Source organism: Perognathus longimembris, unplaced genomic scaffold, assembly GCF_023159225.1.
Source record: "Perognathus longimembris pacificus isolate PPM17 unplaced genomic scaffold, ASM2315922v1 HiC_scaffold_5931, whole genome shotgun sequence".
In the NCBI taxonomy this organism is placed as follows: Eukaryota; Metazoa; Chordata; class Mammalia; order Rodentia; family Heteromyidae; genus Perognathus; species Perognathus longimembris.
Window position 1 is genome coordinate 1,433,560 of NW_025961413.1, and position 18,981 is coordinate 1,452,540.

Below are 18,981 nucleotides of genomic sequence, written 5' to 3' on the forward strand. Positions count from 1 at the left end.
TGTCAGGCCGAGAAGCCTCCCACCCGGAACAGCTCGCAAGCCGGAGCGTCACCCCGCCCGGACCTGTCAGGCAGCCGGACCAGCACGCAGCACGGACCTGTCATGTAGCCAGACCATCGCGTAGCCCACACCGGCACGGACAAGTGAGGCAGACAGACCGGCACGTAGCAGCCCAGCCCTGACCGGACAGGAAGCGGGAGCACAACCCCCCACACCCTTGTCCGCGCCGCCTTGCGCATCCCCGCCAGGCATGGGCAACACAGCCGCCCCTTCGAACATGGAAGAAGGGCACCCGCGTGTAGGGGAGAACGGCACCCCGTCTGCCAGAACCCCGGCCCTGCTTTCGCCCTGCTGGCAGGAGCCCACCGCCCCCGCTGCCGCTGGTGGCGAGCCTGGACAAGGCTGCCGCCGCCGCCCCCGCCCCCGCCTCCGCCTTCGCCGGGACTGCTGAACGGGCAATGCAGGGCGGACCTGCGAGCCGCGCGCTCCGAGCGTGGCTAGGCCCGCCGCCGCTTCCAACCTGCCCGCGGCCCCGCGAAGCCCGCCCACGCTCGGGACCGGCCCCGGGAACCCCGCCGCCGCTCGGGCACACTTCCGGTTCTGTGTGCCCCTGGGAAAGCCGCGCGTCTCGCGCGTGTAGGGCCGCCGCCGCCGCTCGTTCCCGCCATGGGTGACCAGGCTTCCACCGCCGCGGCTTCGGGCAAGGCTCCGGGAACACGCGTGGAGAGGGGAGAACTGCTCCCCATACTCTCCCTGGACCCCGGCTCCGCTTGCGCCCCGCCCGCAGCGGACCGCCGATGCTCGAGCGACCCGCGGCCGCTGAAGCCCAGGCCCGGCCCAGGGAACCTCGCCGCCGCCTCGGCTCTGCCGCTGCCGGGACACCACGAGACCAGGTATGTGAGCTCGCGCTGAACCACCCGCCCCCCCCCCCCAAACCCAGGGCAGGCCCCCCTTGGGTCGGTCCCGCAGGGAGGGTCTGAGAGACTTTGGTGGGAAAAAGAAAGTCATGAATACATACATTGTTTTGATCAATTTTTTACTTATAACATCTCCTAGTATTGTCAAGGACATGTAGAATGATTTAATGTTTGATAAAGTTTGTCTTGAGAACAGTCTGCAAATTTAGGAGCTTGGGAAGTAAGTTCTGATAATTCTAAGAGTGGACTGCTACACCGGTATCAGAATGTAGTATGGAACAGTATGCTGAACGATGAGGAAAAATAAGAATAAGGAATTGTTAAACATAGTGCTAAGGCAGCAATGTATGATCCCAACAAATGCTTTGCCCAGGAGATGTATGAACCTTTTATTTTTTTTTTCTGTGTTTATTTGCCAGTCCTACAACTTGGACTCAAGGCTTGAGCACTGTCCCTGCCATTTTTTGGCTCATTGCTAGCACTCTACCTCTTGAGCCTCAGCACCACTTCTGGCTTTTTGTCTGTTGTGGTACTGAGGACTTTAAACCGGTGCTTTATGTATACAAGGCAAACACTCTACCACTAGGCCATATTCCCATCTTGGTGTGTGAACTTTTTAGAAATGAAAGGATAAATACCAATGTGTCTGTTAAATGTCTTGAGATGTGAGAGTGCAGTTATAGGGCGCTTTAATTTGTGTGTGTGTGTTTGTGTGTGCCTTATTGTATTCCCTCACATTTGCTAAAGTGAAATAGGTTAGTTTGATGTTTAGGAAAATTAAAGATGTCGTGTTGGGACAGATTTGTTTCATAGAAAGGAAGGATGGTTTGAATTTCTGCCATTGCAGACAGTGTTGGCTACCTGTGTCTGATAGAAGGAGGCTTGGGGCAGAGGGAAGGAGCTCCTTGATTTCTCCATTGCATGGTCATGGATGGGCTGCCTAGGTGTGGCTGGTACAATGGAAAATAATGCCAGGTCTCTAGCACCTTCCATAGATGCATGGTTTATCACTTTAAGAAGCATTTCTTGTGAAGCCAAGGATTGTGAATGTGCCCCTTTTCGTGAATTTTCTGGATACATTCTTTTTAGGCTAGTAATCATCTTCCATAAGAGGTACACAGTGAAGATGAGGGTCCTCAAATTTTCTAGAAACAACCACCCATGTAAATCGCACACATTTTTTTAAAATGACTATTTAAAACCAAACTGCTGGTAGAGAAAGAAGGAGGTAGACAGGGAAAAGGAGAGAGTAGGGAGAGGAGAGGGAGAGGGAGACAGAGGAGTTTGTGGGGGTTGGGTTGGGTGAGGGATAGAAACAGACATAGGTAAGAATGTGGAGAGGCCAAAAGTATTTCACTGTCTTTGTGTCATTGGTGGTGAACAGGAGGAAGAGTTTGTGCATTCTGATGGCAAGTTTCAGCTCCTGCAGAACAATGTGCCATGGCAGCCTCATCCTGAGGAGTTCGTGGCCATTGCAGACTATGCGGCCACCGACGAGACCCAGGTAGCTATACTCAGTAGCATATGATTTGCCTGATAAGAAGAGACTTTTGCAATATCTCAACAAAGAAGTGTCCAGATGTTTCAACACTACAAGACCTGTGCTTCACTTTCACTTCTTAGTTCCAACTGAAGGTGATGGTGTATGAAAGAGGATGGGATCTCTGAGCAGCTAAGAAGGAAGAAGGACCTGTCCAGATCTTTCTTTCTAGATACTTTATTGCAGAACACTCACAATCAGGGGTGCAAGACTGATTACTACTAATCTGTGCACCAGTGGCTTATGCCCAGCTACTCAGGAGGCTGAGATATGAGGACTTAGGTTCAGACACTTATTTCCAGTTACTCATTACAAAAGTGGAGGTGGCACTGTGGCTCAATGTAATAGAGCACTAGCCTTGAGCTGAAGAGCACAGGCTCAGCACCCAGGCCCAGGGTTTTAGCCTCCTGATTGAACAATAAAACAGAAAACCACCCCCCAACCATAAAAAAAAAAAAGGCCGACTTGTAGAGACAGTGAGAGGCAGTGATTCATGTTTGAAATTCTAGCTACTCATGAGTGGAAAATCTGGAAGATTATTGTTTAAGACAAGCAATCTTTGTGTGAGATCCCATCTCAATTATTAAAAAATTTGTGAAACCACTATATCAACTACTACAGTGGCATGGTGTAACATGATGGTTATCTTAACTACATGGGGCATTTAAGTTGGAGATTCAAGGTCCAGGGAAGGTCAAGGTCAGGTCAAATAGTGAGACCATACTTAAAAAATAAATAGAAGTAGGTGCTGGTGGTTAACATCTGTAATGCTAATGACACAGTAGGCTGATGTCTGAGTATCATGGTATGAAGCAAGCTGGGGAAACAAATCCCAGAGAGTTATTTCCAACTAATAAGCAAAAAGCCAGTAGTATTTAAGTTACAGAACCTTGAGCCAAGAAGCTCAGGCCTTGAGTTGAAGCCTCAGTACTGTTGAGTGCATGCATCCATGCATGCCTATGTGTACACACACACACAACACATAAAGGGCTGGAGCCCTGGCTCAAGTAGTAGCACACCTGCAGAGAAAGCAAGGCCCTGAGTTCAAACTCACTATTATCCAAAATAGGGAGCAAAAAGTATATGCGTGTAGCAGGAACATAGCTGCCTCCCATAACTAAACCAATGTGTCATGGCTGTGCAGTGGAGAGCTGCTCAAAGAGTTATGTTTTGTGCTCTTGGAAAACTGTTCATTCATTCAAAGTGTCAACTAAGTGTGTCCTTTCAGATGGGTGCTCCATAAAAACCTAAATCCTGTTGTTATGGTTACAAATTGCATATTGTCATCACAAGCTGATTTCTTTCTTTGTTTTATTTTTGTGCTAATCCTGGTGTTTGGACTCAGGGCCTGGGCATTCTCACTGATCTTTTTTTGCTGAAGGCTAGTGCTCTACCATTTGAGCCACAGCTCCTCTTTGAGTTTTTTTGGTGGTTACTTGGAGATAAGAGTCTCACTGACTTTTGAGAATGGGCTGGCCTAGTCTCCTGTGTAGCTAGGATTATAGGTGTGAGCCATCAGTGCCTGGTTAGCTGATTCCTTTTGAAGTCTGATTGGATTACCAATGATAGGGATTTCCCACTGGTGAGATGCTAGTTACTGGGATCTCGGTTGAATCCTAACTTCTCGCTGTTTTCTTTTTTCAGCTCAGTTTTTTGAGAGGGGAATTCTTATCCTGAGACAAACCACAGCTGACTGGTGGTGGGGCGAGCGAGCAGGCTGCTGTGGGTACATTCCTGCAAATCATGTTGGGAAGCAGGTGGAGGAGTATGACCCTGAGGACACCTGGCAGGATGAAGAATATTTTGGCAGCTATGGGACTCTGGTATTGCTTTCCAAGTTCCCTGTTTAGCTGGTGGGGTCTTCTTGCCAGTTTTCTCCTGATGTCCTATTTAGATCAGGTGCAGGCCTTCTTCTTGGCCCAGTCTCCTACTGCTCAGCTCTTCCATTGTGTCCCAGACAGTTTAAAAGTATGTACAGCTTCTTTCCATGTGAATGTCACAGTGAGTAGAAGAAGGAAGATTTGGGCCATGCGTACTGGATTCAGTTCTGTAAAGCTGTCTCATTTATGAACAGAAACCAGGAGCAGAGGACCAGTGCCACTGAAAACTGTGGAGGTCCTGGTCAGAGGTGGTCCTGTGGCTGGCATGTGTTTGTGTGCAAGCTGGGGCATGGGGATTAGCTGTACTGCACCAGTACTTTTCATACACTTTCTCCTAGGCATGCTTTGTTCCAAAATTTACAATGTTAAAAGTGTCCACACAGTTTGGGATTTAGTCCATAAAGAAAAGCTAAAGTCTGCCTCCCCAGTCAGATGCCCACTTACAGAGCTTTTCTTCAGTGATGGTGCTCCTGCTCCTTTTTCCTTTAGAACTATATCTTGTTTTAAACAATGAGATGCCTAAAGTCACATGGTGTATATTTGTTGTTAAGAGTAAGGTAATTTCCTACCTTAGTTCCTCCTACAGGTGCCCAATTGCCAGTCCTAGGTTCAGTTGTGGACAGAGGCAGCGTTTATCTGCTTTTGTAGCTCCCAACTCATCATCACTGCCCCTATGGAAGGTTGGAGAGCCAGCAAGTCAGTAGCTCTGGGTTTTAGCAGCTTCCTGGCAGCCTTGGGTGTTTATGGCTTTGAGGTTATTTTTCATCATCATTTTTTGCTCTCCTCCATTGAATCAGTACTGCATAGCTTTGGAAGTGATTAGGGACAAGGGTTATTTTTGCTGTTGTTTCGTTTTGTGGTCTTGACCTTCTCCCTGGTGTGCAGGTCATATACAGGGCTTAATGGTTTCCTGTGATCTCAGCCTCAGTTGTGAACCTGTTTCTTCTTCTGCTCCTATTGGCTTTTCCTCTTTGTGTTTTGAAGCTATGCTGGTAGGTACAAAAATTATGAGAATTTGATGCTCTTTGGAAGAACTGATTCCTTCACTCTAAACTGATGTCTTCATCCCCGGAACATTATCTGCTCTGAAAAATGCCTCTTCAGATGTTCATGTACCAACTACAGCTCTCCTCTGATTGATGTGTTGGCATACCTTCTCCATCCTTTTGCCTTCAGCCCAATGTGTTTTTGTATTTAAAGTGGTCTCCTATACTATGAACAAGAGACTTTTCTATTCATGCCATGACTTCCTTTGGTCCATTCCATTGTTTCATTCTATGACAGTGTCTTTGTGGGGAGCCAGAGGGCTCTGCAGGCCTCTCTAGGCTTCCTTAGCCTTGTACCCACCTTGCTGGGTTTCTCTTCACCCTGCTGGTTTCACAGCAGTGTGTCATTATCTCTTACAATCAGAGTTCTACAGCCTTTGAAAGTACTTTTCTCTGCCTCATCAGGATCAGGTGTTTTTCTACCCCAGGCTGTGACCAGGCCCAACTTGGACATCACACTTCAAGCTATAGTGTCAGCTTTCAAAAATAATTAAGGGTAAATTACTATGAAGAGAGACCTTTGGGGGCTCTAGGCTGCTTCCTCCTAGGTTTATCCCATGATGTGTTCAGTATTTTCTCTTGGAGATAGGTCATGGGTATGTGATGCCTTTCCTGGTGGGGTGGTATCTGTTCCTCCATTCTGATGTTTATCCATACCTGTTCTTTGTTCACTTAGGTATTGAGGAGGGATAGAGAGAAGCAGTAGTTGCCTCTATATTAAACATTTTACTTTTGAACCTGTTTGTTGCATATACCTTTAAGTGTGGGATTGGGGGCATGAGCTGTGGCATCCTCTTCCTCAGACCAGATCTCGGCACAGCGCAGGTCCTTGCAGTGATTCTTGATATGTTTCCTCTAGAAACTTCACTTGGAAATGTTGGCAGACCAGCCTCGGAACACAAAATACCACAGTGTCATCCTGCAGAACAAGGAATCCCTGAAGGACAAGGTCATCCTGGACGTGGGCTGTGGCACTGGGATCATCAGCCTCTTCTGTGCACATCATGCCAGGCCTAAGGCGGTGAGTTGGACCAAAAGCGTTTGTGCTGAGGCCAAGGTCTAAGGTAGTGTTTGGGTTTGAAGATGGCTGCTGCATGGCTGTCTCAGGATGACTGTGTTAACCTCATTGGGACCTCATCTGTTTTGTTCATGTGCTTGAATGAGGCAGTTGGTCCAGCTGTAGTCTAGGCTCTGTGGTGTACTTTACCAGCTGCCATGAGTAGAGCAGCATGAGTAGAGCAGGAGAAGATGGAGTGATCAGCAATGCTTTTGTGGGACTGGGTCATGAGGAATCATTTCAGTTCAGTACAGAAAGATATGTGTCTATGCTTTGACCCAGCACAGGCCTCTTTTCCCCTGATGCTGGCCTTCCTCTCCTCCCTTTATTGCATGTCTGTGTTGGGCTATACTTCAGCCTGGTGACAGCTTGACAAGTGGACAAGATGTTTGGTGTATACTGCAGTGTTACTATGATGAAATTGTGCCAAGTAAGGACCATCATCCTGGTGCTTCCCCAGACCCTCACGTGAGAACTTGAATCTGGCTACAGATACGGCTCTTTAAAGATGTACTGTTTCATCTTGATGGGCATCTACTTTGTGGTCCTGGGTCAGTGAATGTTCTATTCACCAGCACTTGTGCCTGCATTTTGTGCAGGAGGCATGGAAAGGAGGCAGGATGCTGAGTAACCCTGTCTACACTGTCCACCACTGTTTAGAACACAGCATCCTTCTGCCATTGTTTTTTCTAGTGCTTGCTCTGTACAGAGTCAGGGCAAGGCTGATGGGCATCTTGACACTGCAGGTGTATGCTGTGGAGGCCAGTGAGATGGCACAGCACACAGGCCAGCTGGTCCTGCATAATGGCTTTGCTGACACCATCACCGTGTTTCAGCAGAAGGTGGAGGATGTGGTGCTGCATGAGAAGGTGGATGTGCTGGTGTCTGAGTGGATGGGGACCTGCCTACTGGTAAGGCTGTAATTGCTGGCTAAAGTGCTGGGACCTCTGCACTTCTTGTCCTGGAGTCTTCTAAAATCATGATTGATTGTGATTTTATTTTTGTAATAACATTGACTTAATATCTTAAATTTTTAACTGTTCAAAAAATAACTATGGGGCTGGGAATATGGCCTAATGGCAAGAGTGCTTGCCTCGTATATATGAGGCCCTGGGTTCGATTCCTCAGCACCACATATACAGAAAATGGCCAGAAGTAGCGCTGTGGCTTAAGTGGCAGAGTGCTAGTAGCCTTGAGCAAAACAGAAGCCAGGGACAGTGCTCAGGCCCTGAGTTCACGGCCTATGACTGGCCAAAAAAACCAAAACAAACAAACCAAAAAAATAACTATGGACAGTTTAGTCCATGTTAAAGTAACTTTCTCATGAATCTCCTCAAGATAGTATAGAACTCTAGGCCTTATGATAAGGTTGTTTCTTCAGTCATCAGTGTCTTTGCTTCTGTGGCTCTGCTTGCCTTAGGCTAGCCCCCTTGCTGCTCAAAAAACACAGCAACTGTGAGACTTGTGTGTGTTTTGCCATTCCTGTCTTACTCTCCAGTGCTCACTCACAGGTAGAGGTGAATTGCCCTTGTCTTTCTACTCTTTCCATAAAAATAAAGAAAACTAACATCTGGGGGAAAGGGAGTGGAATGTAACCGATGCTTCCAGCAAGGTCCCCTTTGTATAATAAGTGGTGGTTTAGTGTTACCCAGTGGCTTTTGGGTGCAGAGATTGATGGGATTGTAGCAGAGAACATTGTTCCTTTGGCTGGGTTGGAATTGTGTAATCCAGAGATAAACACCGGAAGACTTAATATCCATATTTGCTGGCTTATCAGTAACATTATGGGTTTGTAGGATAATACAGGAAAAGCGGGATTTTCTTGGTTCACAAAGCTAATATTTTCTTATTCTCCTATGTAAATGTTTCCAGTGTGAATTCTCACTTTGTACCTATTTCTGCTGTCCCAGTTGTGGGACAAAAAGAGGACAGACCACATGGCCTTGTGTGGTGCCCATCCAGTGAGGGAGACATGGCTGCTGATGGGTCCAGCTTTGATATAGGACTGGAGAACATGGGAAGCAAGTGGTATGATGAGAAAGAACTTGCTAGGTCCAGAGGGGTGGAGACCAGGTTCTTATCAGAGCTCTGATTCAGGAGTTGTGGCACTTTGTGCAGGTGGTGTTCAGAGTTTAGGCTGTGGTCAGGGGAGGGTTGAGCCTCCAGCAGTGATTCTGTGATGAGGTTGAGCCCTACAGCTGGTGGCTCTTTGAGGAGGCTATGGTACAGTTGTCATGGAAATCGTGCAGGGCTTTTCTGGTGGATTCATGGACAGTGGAAAAGATTCTATCAGGGCAGGTGGGGAGCTAGTGGATTTGCTAGTGTTTTCCAGTGGACATGCCTGGGAAGTATTGGGAATATCTTGAAGACACTAGACTTACAGTTGTTTGTCATTGTAACCGGGTACAGCTTTTGAAGAAACATAAGGCAGAATGTGTAAAACCAAACCAAAACATTAAGCATCTTTAAATAGAAAGATCTTAAGAAGGAAACAATCACATTTGCATTGAAATCTGTATTTTAAAAGGTTCACCATAGCCAGAAATGGTGGTGCACACTGGTAATCTTCGCATTCAGAATGCTAAGGCAGAAGGATGGGGCATTTGAGGGCAGATAGACCACATAGCCAGAACTTGATTCCAGAAAAAAGAAACTAAACATTGGCTCACACCTGTAATTGTAGCTACTTAGGCTGATATCTGAGAATCGAGATTTGAAACTATCTCTGGCTGGACAGTCGTTAAGACCCTTATCTGTAGTTTACCACCAAAAAGAGGAAGTGGACCTTTTAAAAATTCCATTTTCTTCTGTGGAGGGTGCACGGTATTGCATTGTGTTCCTGGGTCTGATAACATGGCAAAAGATGCCAGTCTAATCGAAGCCAACGGAGAACTAAAGGTCTTTATAGACCTGAACCTTAGTCCTGGGACAGGTGTGGTATCGCTGGTGGCTGTGCACCCATCCACAGTGAACACACTTGGAAAGCAGCTCTTGCCAAAAACCTTAGGGCAGTCTAATGTCAACATCACATAGCAAGTGGTGATTGGTACACCTCAGAGACCAGCAGCATCAAACACTATTGTGGTAGGAAGACCACACACCCCCAGCACTCACTTTCTGTCCCCAGAACCAGCCATCTGACTCCTCACCTTGGTCTGCTGGGAAACGTAACAGGAAAGGTGAAAAGAATGACAAGGGCTTGCGACATTTCTCTATGAAGGTGTGTGAGAAGGTGCAGAGAAAAGGGACCACCTCCTACGAGGTGGCCGATGACCTTGTTGCAGAGTTCAGGGCTGCCAATAACCACATCCTACCAAATGAGTCAGCTTATGACCAGAAGAACATCCGGCGGCGTGTCTACGATGCCTTAAATGTGATGATGGCTATGAATATCATCCCCAAGGAGAAAGGAGATCCAGTGGATCGGCCTGCCTACCAACTCTGCTCAGGAGTGCCAGAACTTAGAGGTAGAGCGGCAGCAGAGGCTGGAGCGGATCAAACAGAAGCAGTCCCAGCTTCAGGAGCTTATCCTCCAGCAAATTGCCTTCAAGAACTTGGTGCAGAGAAACAGCCAGGTGGAGCAGCAGGCCCACCAGGCACCCCCACCCAACTCAGTCATCCACCTGCCCTTCATCATTGTCAACACCAGCAGGAAGACTGTCATTGACTGCAGCATTTTCAATGACAAATTTGAGCACCTGTTCAACTTTGTCAACGCGTTTGAAATCCACGGTGACATTGAAGTGCTCAAGCGCTTGGGCATAAAGGTCCCTAGCCTCAGTCCCTTCCTGACCCTCTCTTTTTTAATGGGGTTCTGGTCTGTGCTGGGCCCACTGAGTCCCAGAGATGACAGGCCTCCTCGGTGTATCTTATCTTTAGGGTATGGAATTTGAGGAGGTGGTACAGGTGCTTTTCTGACTTAACATCTACAGAAAAGCCATGGGCAGCTACATGATTTCCTGGCTTTTGTTTGTTTGTTTATTTATTTATTTTTGACAGTCCTGTGCCTTGGACTCAGGGACTGAGCACTGTCCCTGTCATCTCTTTGCTCACGGCTAGCACTTGAGCCACAGCGCCACTTCTGGCCATTTTCTATTTATATGGTGTTGGGGAATCGAACCCAGGGTTTCATGTTTGCAAGGCAAGCACTCTTGCCACTAGTCCATATTCCCTGCCCTTTTTTTTTTTTTCTCTTTCTTTTTTTTTTTTTTTTCTAGTCATGGGCCTTGAACTCTGGGACTGGTCACTGTCCCTGAGATCTTCAGCTCAAGGCTAGCAGTCTTATCACATGAGCCGCAGCGCCACTTCTGGTTTTCTGGTGGTTAATTGAAGCTAAGAGTCTCCTGCCAGAGTTGGCTTTGAACCTCAACCCTCAGATCTCAGCCTCCTGAGTAGCTAGGATTACAGGTGTGAGCCACCAGTGCTGGCGATTTCCTGGCTTTTAAGGATGGATTTTAGCCAAAGGATTGTGAAAATTCTGGTAATACTTCACTAACTGATTGTTTGGCAGTTGTAGCCCTGCAGTACTTTAGGGGCACTTTGAAATCAGTACTTTGATGTCCAAATGTTTGGATAGGTGAGTGTGAGGATTTCTTCAGTTTGCTACCCTTGACTCCCAGTGTAAACATTCAGAAAGTCACAGGATTTGAATCCACGCTGGGTGTGTGTATGAAAAATGATGGAAGGGGTCATCTGATCAGGATGTATTATACATGTAATTGGACATGCTAAATTGAAACCCCCTTGTACAACTACTTGAAAATAAGAAAGTAAACAAATGCAGACTATGGCACTCCTTTGTGAGTGTCCCATGCATCTGCAGAAGAAACCCTCTAGTTCTTACATGTGCTGACCAGGCCAAGATGTTCCAACTGAAACTCTGTGCTGGGCTCCAGCATACTGACTATGACATGGTAAAGTGTTGGTGACATGCCTCTCATGTGTCTTTTCATCCTGTGTAGTTTGAGTTCATGATTGAGTCCATCCTGTGTGCCCGTGACACATGGCTGAAGGAGGATGGAGTCATCTGGCCAACCACAGCTGCATTATACCTGGTGCCTTGCAGTGCCGACAAGGACTACCACAGCAAGGTGCTCTTCTGGGACAATGCCTATGAGTTCAACCTCAGTGCACTTAAGTAAGTGTGTGTGACCTGCACACAGTGCGGGGCCACCATGGTGTTTCTGGCAAGAAGGAAGGGGCTGGGAGAGCAGTGTTCAAGTTTGATATGGGGCTTCTGTGTGGATGGAAGGAGTTGTGAGGGCAAGCCTGAATTTTACTACTTTGTATGAGTGTATCTGTTCCTCAGAGGCAGTCAGTTAATCCTCTGAGGAGCAGTCATTCTTGTTGCAGAAGAGTTGTCTCATATAGCTAGAGACTGCAAATGACCTCAGGAACTTTGCTATGACTTTTCACACCTTTTCTTCCTCGTCATTCCTTGAGTACTCATCCAGCTTCTGAGTTGGTTATTGCAGAACAAGCCTAATGTGGTAAGTGTGTTCTGTTGAGGGAAGACCTAGCAAAAAAGAGCAGGAGAAGAGAGTCCTGTGGGAATAAGGCTCTTGTTCTGTAGAGTGGACCCTGAAGCCTGGGAGAAGCCCCTGAGAACTAGACTGTGCTGCCGATTGGGCCCTTTGCTAAATTCTAGTGCTAAAGAACCTTGCAGATTTAAAGGTGAGTTGATACAGATGTGTTTTAATCTATCTTTCCAAATATAATGAGAAGGAAAAGGTCATGTTCAAAAGTGTAGTCTTTAAGAGTGTGGATGTCAAAATGTGGCAGCATGGCTAGGTTTGACTGTAGAATCTTAGGTCTGCTAGGCAGTTACTCTACCAATGAAGCCACATGTTTACCTTGCTTTACTGTAGCTATATTTTTCATTGAGCCTTGCTTTTTTTTTGTTGGCTATGGGGCTTGAACTCAGGTCCTGGGTGCTGTCCCTGAGCTTTTGTGACCAAGGTTAGTGTTCTACCCAGTTTGAGCCACAGCTCCTCTTCTGTATATCTTGCATTTTTTAATAGGACCCACCTTGGACCTTGATCCTCCTACCTATGCATACCACATAGCTGGGATTACAGGTGCCTTTCACCATGACCAGTTTTTTGGTTAAAATATTGTCTTGCTAACTTGGTGATCTGACTTGCCTTGATTTTAGATCTTCCAGTCTCTGCCTCCCAAGTAATAAGGAATACAGGTGTGTGCCACTGTACCTGTCTCTGTAACACAAATGCTTATATTCCCAGTGATAATTTTAATTTTTTTCAAAGAGTCAGGAAATATATTGGTGCTGTTTCTGGTATTTTGTGAAGAAAAGAATATTCCATGATCATTTCCTTGTTCTTATGCCAGGACACCCCTGTATGGATGAGCCTCTTGATTTTTTTGGCCAGTCCTGGGACTTGAACTCAGGGCCTGAGCACTGTCCCTGAGCTATCTTTTGCTCAAGGCTAGCACTCTACCACTTGAGCCACAGCACCACTTCCAGCTTTTTCTGTTTATGTGGGATTGAGGAATTGAACCCAGGGCTTCATGCAAGCTCTCTACTGCTAAACCACATTCCCAGCTGAGCTTCTTGATTTAAGAAAAATGATTTTCTGATGAGTCTTGGCCTTTTAAAGGCTGCCTGTGCTCTAAAGGGCCTGATGAGCCTTCCTCTTCTGAGAGCAGCATGGAGATTGGGGAAGGACTAATTAACCAGGAAGAACAGGGAATGTTCAATCCCGCCAATGAGGACCAGGTCAGTCCAGGCCTTATTGACACATGCATGGAGGTGATAACTAGATTTTTTTCCTTAAATAAAAACTTAGATAAAAAAGAAAAGAGAAAAGCAATATAAACATGCGAAATCTTCCCCTGTTAATGTATGGGAAGCATTAGGTCAAAAGTCAAGGGAACAGAGGTAGAGTGTCCTCAACAATGTCCTGTAGTTCATTTGGGAAAACATGGGTAAGAAGGCAGAGAGGGACTTCATCCAGGTGTTGAAATTTGCCAGAGGTTGAATAACTACAAGGTATGGGGCAGAACAGGAAAGGAGATTATGGGCCTGGGGTGGGTTGCAGGAAGTTTCAGGACAGGAGCAGTGCCTTGTGAATGAGAAGGCTGAGTCAGCCCACTGTGAGCCTATTGTGTAGCCCTTGGAGGAATGCCATTTCTTCTCCATACCAGACACTGACATGTATTTCATGCATAACACTGTAACATGCACTGTAGGAATTTGTGGCCTGTGTCAAATTATAGCTGTAGCGAAAATCACCCAGAAACCAATAACACAAACACTTCATGGCTCATGTTCCAGAAGTCAGCAAAACAGGATTATAAGACAATATTCAGGAAAAGATACTTGCTGGATAGTCTTATAGTCAAATAAAACTAAAGATGAATATTCACATGAGATTATTGTTAAAAATCAGTACAATTACTAGTAACAAATATTGAGCAGTTATGTTATAAGTAACTAGAATGGAAGTTTAATGATATTTTTATGTCCAAGATGGACAAAAGTGGAAACAGTTTGTGCATGCCTGTCAGCAGCCATCTGCATGTATGGTGATATGCAGAGGAGATATGTGTCATGCACCAGAGCTGTGGAGAAAGGGTATTAGAGGTGGCCAATCACTCACCATAGCCTCCCATCATGGGTTGTAGTTATGGTGAGCATGGAAATCTATGAAAACAAATAGCATTACATAACAAATGGCATTAACTATCTGAATGAAGAATTCACAGTTGTTTGAAAAAATAACATAAATTTTAAGAATATTAATGGTACTAGAAATTGGAGGTGATAAAGTTGCCAAGATAAACCATTTATACAGAATGACTTCTATTTGCATAAATACTTAGGACTAGGTAGGTATACATGGGGGGAAACTCAATGTATCTAAATGTTAGGAGTTTAGAAAATGGATTTTTTCTTCATACTTGACTATTTCCAATTTTATTTTACATTTTTATTGGAAATAAGTTCATAAATATGTATGTATAATATAGTCTGTATTAAAACATGTGATTTGATATTTCAGAGTTAACTACTGTTTTTAATTTTAAAAACATTTCTGGGGTACATAGATGGCATTCTGGCCCACACAGGAGGGTCAGGACTGGAACAGCAAGGGGCATGGGTGGGCACAGGGGTTGATAGTATAGGCAGGGAGGGGGGACACATAGGGGGAGGGAAGCAAGGAGGAAGAGAAAGGCAGAGGGTTTGGGTACAAATGGGTTGGTACAGGTGTTTGGGTGAGGTAGGCACAAGGGTTGGGTATGTGATTGGGAATAGAGAAAGAGTTGGTAATGGGCTGGGAGGGGTGGTTCCCGCACAAAGGAGTGGGTGAGCACAAGAGGGGATGAGCACAGGGCTAGGTATAGGAGTGGGGATGTGAACACAGCATGGGAGGGAAGGGTTAGGGTTAGCACTGGGGATGGGGACATGGGGAGCAGGCAGGATGGGGCAGCAATGCTAGGATGCAGGTTTGTGTAATAGTGTGGGCCCTGTTTGTTACTTGCTGCATTTGTTCTGTACCAGAATTTGAGGCTTGGGTGCCACTCCAGATCTGGACATACGGTACGTTTGTTTGAAGTAACCAGGAGTAAGAGTGTCTTATGTATTTGTGGTAAAGTAGGATATCTGAAAATAGAATCAAAAGCTACAGCAAACAGCTATAACTCGATCCTCTTGGTCATGTGATAGTTGGCATGTAGCTGCTGAAATCTCCACCTATGATATTAAAGGGTAACTGGCCAGCTCTGGGTACTGCTCCTACAAGTCTCAGCAAGGAGGTGGGTAGATCCTGCCAGGCAGGGGCCGGTCCTCAGGATTTCTTCAAGCTCAAGGTGAAGGCAAGAATGAATACTGTTTCCAAGGAAGAAGCCAGGCTGTTTAAAGCTTAATGACCTTGAGTCTGTACTTTGGCCTTTTCACCCGATCGTTAGCAATCAAGGAGTTTTTCTCAAAACCCAAGTGTAATCATATCTTGAAGCCAGAAGACTGGCTCTCTGAACCATGCACCATATTGCGGTTGGACATGAGAACTGTGCAGTTGGACATGAGAACTCTTACCTAGAGGTAAGAGGAGGGCAGCCTGCTCCTTCCAGATGTTAATCCACTGCCTGTGAATTTGCTAGGCACCTGCCTAACACAGTACAGACTTCAAGAGGGTGTGGATTGTGCATTATAGATTATTGTATTTTATGAATAAGTGGTTCATACTCCTTTTATATGCTTTTTCCTTTTGTTTGCATTTATGTTCTATTTTGATTTTGTCTTTCTGGTTTTTACGTCATTTTCTTTACAGTTAGTTTCTTAGTTTCTTCAGTTACTTGTAGGCCTACTTAATCTTGACATTTTCAAAATCATACTGTTTTCACTTTAATTACAGTAACTGAATTACAGCAAGTTCATTATACATGTTCTTTTAGTGTTTTCAGCTGTCATCGATTATAGAATTTCTGTCTTGCTCACGATTAGGATTAGGGGTAGGTCTAGTGAGTGCTATATATGTGTGCAGGCAGCTTCCAGCAGCATAGGAGTTTGGGATGGATATGTGCAGCAGAACCTGAATCACTTAAGGCTGTCTGCATGGTCCAGGGAATCTCATAGACTTGGGTTCAGATTAGGATTAGGTTGGAGTTGTCATTGGTGTAATTTTCAGTCTGTAGCCCCATCATGTATCCTGTGCTTGAGTTCAGACCATGCGTGGTGAGCTGCACTTTGATATCCAAAAGGCTGGCACCTTGCATGGCTTCACAGCCTGGTACAGTGTGCGGTTCCGGAGCATGGAGGAGGGGCAGCCGCAGCAGGTGATCAGCAATGGCCCACGGCATCCGTGAGTAACCCCAAGGGACCTGTGGTGGTGGTGGTGGTGGGCATAGGGGATGGACACAGGGAGAGTGATGGAGAGTGGGGTGGGGAGTAGATGGGGCCCCTGTGCTCTGGGTGTCCTTTGGCCAGGTGGTTCAAGAGAATTATGTGGCCACATGACCAAGAAGGTTTCCCTTCTTGCCACTGCCCAAGGTGGCCATATGCTGACTAGATCACTTGAAGGGTTTCTCTGATGTGGAAGTGTTGTTACACTGTGGAGGCCTTGACTGCTCACAGGTCCTTAGCCCATGAGACAGTGCTGATTCTATGCACTCCTAGTGGAGACCTGATAGACATGCTCCCTAACACTTGGCCCAGGTCAGGGGGAGAGGATGAACAAAGTGTTTTGGGAATGAAAAAAGCTGAGGGGATGGCTTAGGCTTTGTCCATTGGACACTGGTGGGCATGTGTGTGTTCGGCCCTGAGAGCTAGAGATGGTAGTAGACACAGCTGAGAACTCTGGAGTTCACGATTACCCAGGCTGCAGCTGTCTAAATTCACTTCTCATGGGCCTGGCTCAGTTGTGTGTGCCCCTCTAACCACAATTCTACCAGACATCTGTACCTAGCAAGGGATGCCATCCCCCTGGGTGGACACTAGTGTTGACTGGGAGTCTAGGGTGACCTTGAATTCCCTGTTCAGCTGCTGGCAATGATAAGCAGTCCTCACTTTCTAGAACCTGAACTGTGTCCAGAATCCCCCATCTGCTGTGTCTGAAGTAAGATACCTGCTTCCTTGTGGTCGCTTTTATACTGTTGTATCCCATAAAGGCTTAGATCTTATGGTTGGGATGTCTCTGTTACTTGATTAACCCAAGAAGTTGGGTTTGTGTCCCCAGGCTCTCAGGAGGGCACAGGATGTGAAACACAGAAAAACTGGGTCACCAGGAGGGCAGGGCCCTGTGGGGACTGATGGATCAGGCTTGGAGGTGATTGCACCCTGTCTTGCAGCACTACCCATTGGAAGCAAACCTTGTTTATGATGGACGACCCAGTTCCAGTCCACATAGGAGGTGTGGTCACAGGCTGTGTTGTGTTGCAAAGAAACCCAGTGTGGAGAAGGCACATGTCTGTCACTCTGAGCTTGGCTATTACCTCTGGTCAAGACCATACATTTCAAAAAGTAAGATATAGTTGTAAATTATGTTTGGTGGGTACAGGTCCTTAGGAAGATGGCTTCATAACCATGCTAGTGCCTCTTTGCACCTGGCATGGCTCTAGGCCCATACTTTTCTCACAGCACTTTATTTAATCCTTACCCAGGAAGATTGGTGACATAGCTGGTCAATGAGAGGAGACCTATGCCATGTGTGGCCATTTCTGTCCTGTCCTGGAAAGTTTAGTGTAGAGTCTTAGGCATCCTTTCCACAGCAATGGTGTATCATATTTGAGTGTGTGAGATGTAGAGTGTTGAAGGACTGCTCAGACTTTGCTTCTACTTGTGAAGTGGTGGTGAAACAGCACTGGATGAGCATGAGGTTGCAAATCTGAGAGGATACTGGGGAATGGAACTCTTTTGGAGTCAGGAGAGAAAGAAACCATGGTCCAAGGGTTCTTCTTCACTTTGTGATAATTGTGTAGTGAAAATTTAAATGTTTGTCATTTCAGTGTCTGTACTTGAATGCCATTCCTTGTTCAGTGATAATTTATTATGAAATGCTATTGTCAATAGGAGATGGTGAATTACCTGATTTGTTTTCTTTTATCTTTCAGATTGGAGAGAAAGTCTTTCCTATCTGGAGATGACAGTGAAGGCTTGCTTTGTAGGCATGGTGTACATCGTGAGGGGGTAAAGGTGCACCTGCCCACGTGCACACTGTTGTAACGGGCACATGGCATTCACTTCGTGCTAACAGCTCTCTGCCTGCAGGTGATGTCATGCCCTTCACAGACAAGCGCTTGGGCTCAACCCTAGTGTCGTCCGTCCCTCTAGAGTAGCCTGTGTGTGCAGCTATTTGACTTGTGGTGGCCCCTGTTCACCCAGGGGTGGTTGTAGTGTCTGTGTTCCCAGCTATGTGTAATTATAGACATCTCGGACACATGCATGTCAGCCTGAGTACCTGTACCTGTGGTGTCCACACCTTGTGCCAGTTGTCTCCTTGCTGCCCTTACTCAGCCACTCCCCCTGAAACGTGTATGGTGCAGAGTTGTGCTGTAGCTGTGTATGTGGCAGGCACCAAATGTCTATGGCTCAGTGGAGCGGTTGGCAGCAAGCAGTGCATGTGACAGGCTCTGCATGGGCAGTGAAGTGTGTAAATGTCTTTTAGGTAAATTATGTGTGGGACATATTACATGCTCAATAAATATTTTTTAATGAATGAGTGTTATCATCTGTCCTATTTCTGTGCAACATATATGTTGTGTCTTACAAGCATGGAAACAACACATAGTTTGCATTCCTTTATAACCTTTTCTCTGTATTACAAAGACTCTTCTATATCAGTAGTTGTACATATATGATTTGAATTTTTAGCATTTGTTTCTGTTTTTTTTTTTTGATCATGGGGCTTGAACTCAGGACCTGTCACTGTCCCTGAGCTTTTTGCTCAAGGCTAGCACTCTACCACTTTGAACCACTGCACCACTTCCAGTTTTTTAGTGGTTAATTAGAGATAAAAGTCTCACAGACTTTCCTGCCCAGGTTGGCTTCAGACTATGATCTTCAGATCTCAGCCTCCTGAGTAGG

The 18,981-nt window shown here is 46.1% G+C and overlaps 2 protein-coding genes and 1 pseudogene across 2 annotated transcripts; all 3 read left to right on the forward strand.

The window, feature by feature from the left end:
• Window positions 1-452: 452 nt before the first annotated feature.
• Window positions 453-12,350, forward strand: LOC125345585 (protein arginine N-methyltransferase 2-like). The gene is given in 7 exon segments (XM_048337679.1): window positions 453-893; window positions 2,302-2,421; window positions 4,102-4,120; window positions 4,123-4,280; window positions 6,243-6,404; window positions 7,187-7,351; window positions 11,402-12,350. Coding segments are annotated over 7 exon segments (900 nt in total). The 5' UTR covers window positions 453-797; the 3' UTR covers window positions 11,582-12,350.
• LOC125345584 lies at window positions 9,246-10,694 on the forward strand (annotated as a pseudogene).
• Window positions 12,351-14,866: 2,516 nt separating the features above from the next.
• LOC125345587 (protein arginine N-methyltransferase 2-like) lies at window positions 14,867-18,613 on the forward strand. Its single transcript, XM_048337682.1, has 3 exons — window positions 14,867-16,261; window positions 17,247-17,418; window positions 18,009-18,613. The coding sequence occupies exons 1-3, from the start codon at window positions 16,128-16,130 to the stop codon at window positions 18,039-18,041; spliced, it is 339 nt and encodes a 112-aa protein (XP_048193639.1). The 5' UTR covers window positions 14,867-16,127; the 3' UTR covers window positions 18,042-18,613.
• The last annotated feature ends 368 nt before the right edge of the window (window positions 18,614-18,981 follow it).

Coding starts and splice junctions, on each gene's coding strand:
- LOC125345587 (XM_048337682.1), top strand. CDS start 16,128: ATGCGTGGTGAGCTGCACTTTGATATCCAAAAGGCTGGCACCTTGCAT. Junction 16,262..17,246: donor AGCAATGGCCCACGGCATCC/GTGAGTAACCCC, acceptor CCTGTCTTGCAG/CACTACCCATTGGAAGCAAA. Junction 17,419..18,008: donor AAGACCATACATTTCAAAAA/GTAAGATATAGT, acceptor TTTATCTTTCAG/ATTGGAGAGAAAGTCTTTCC.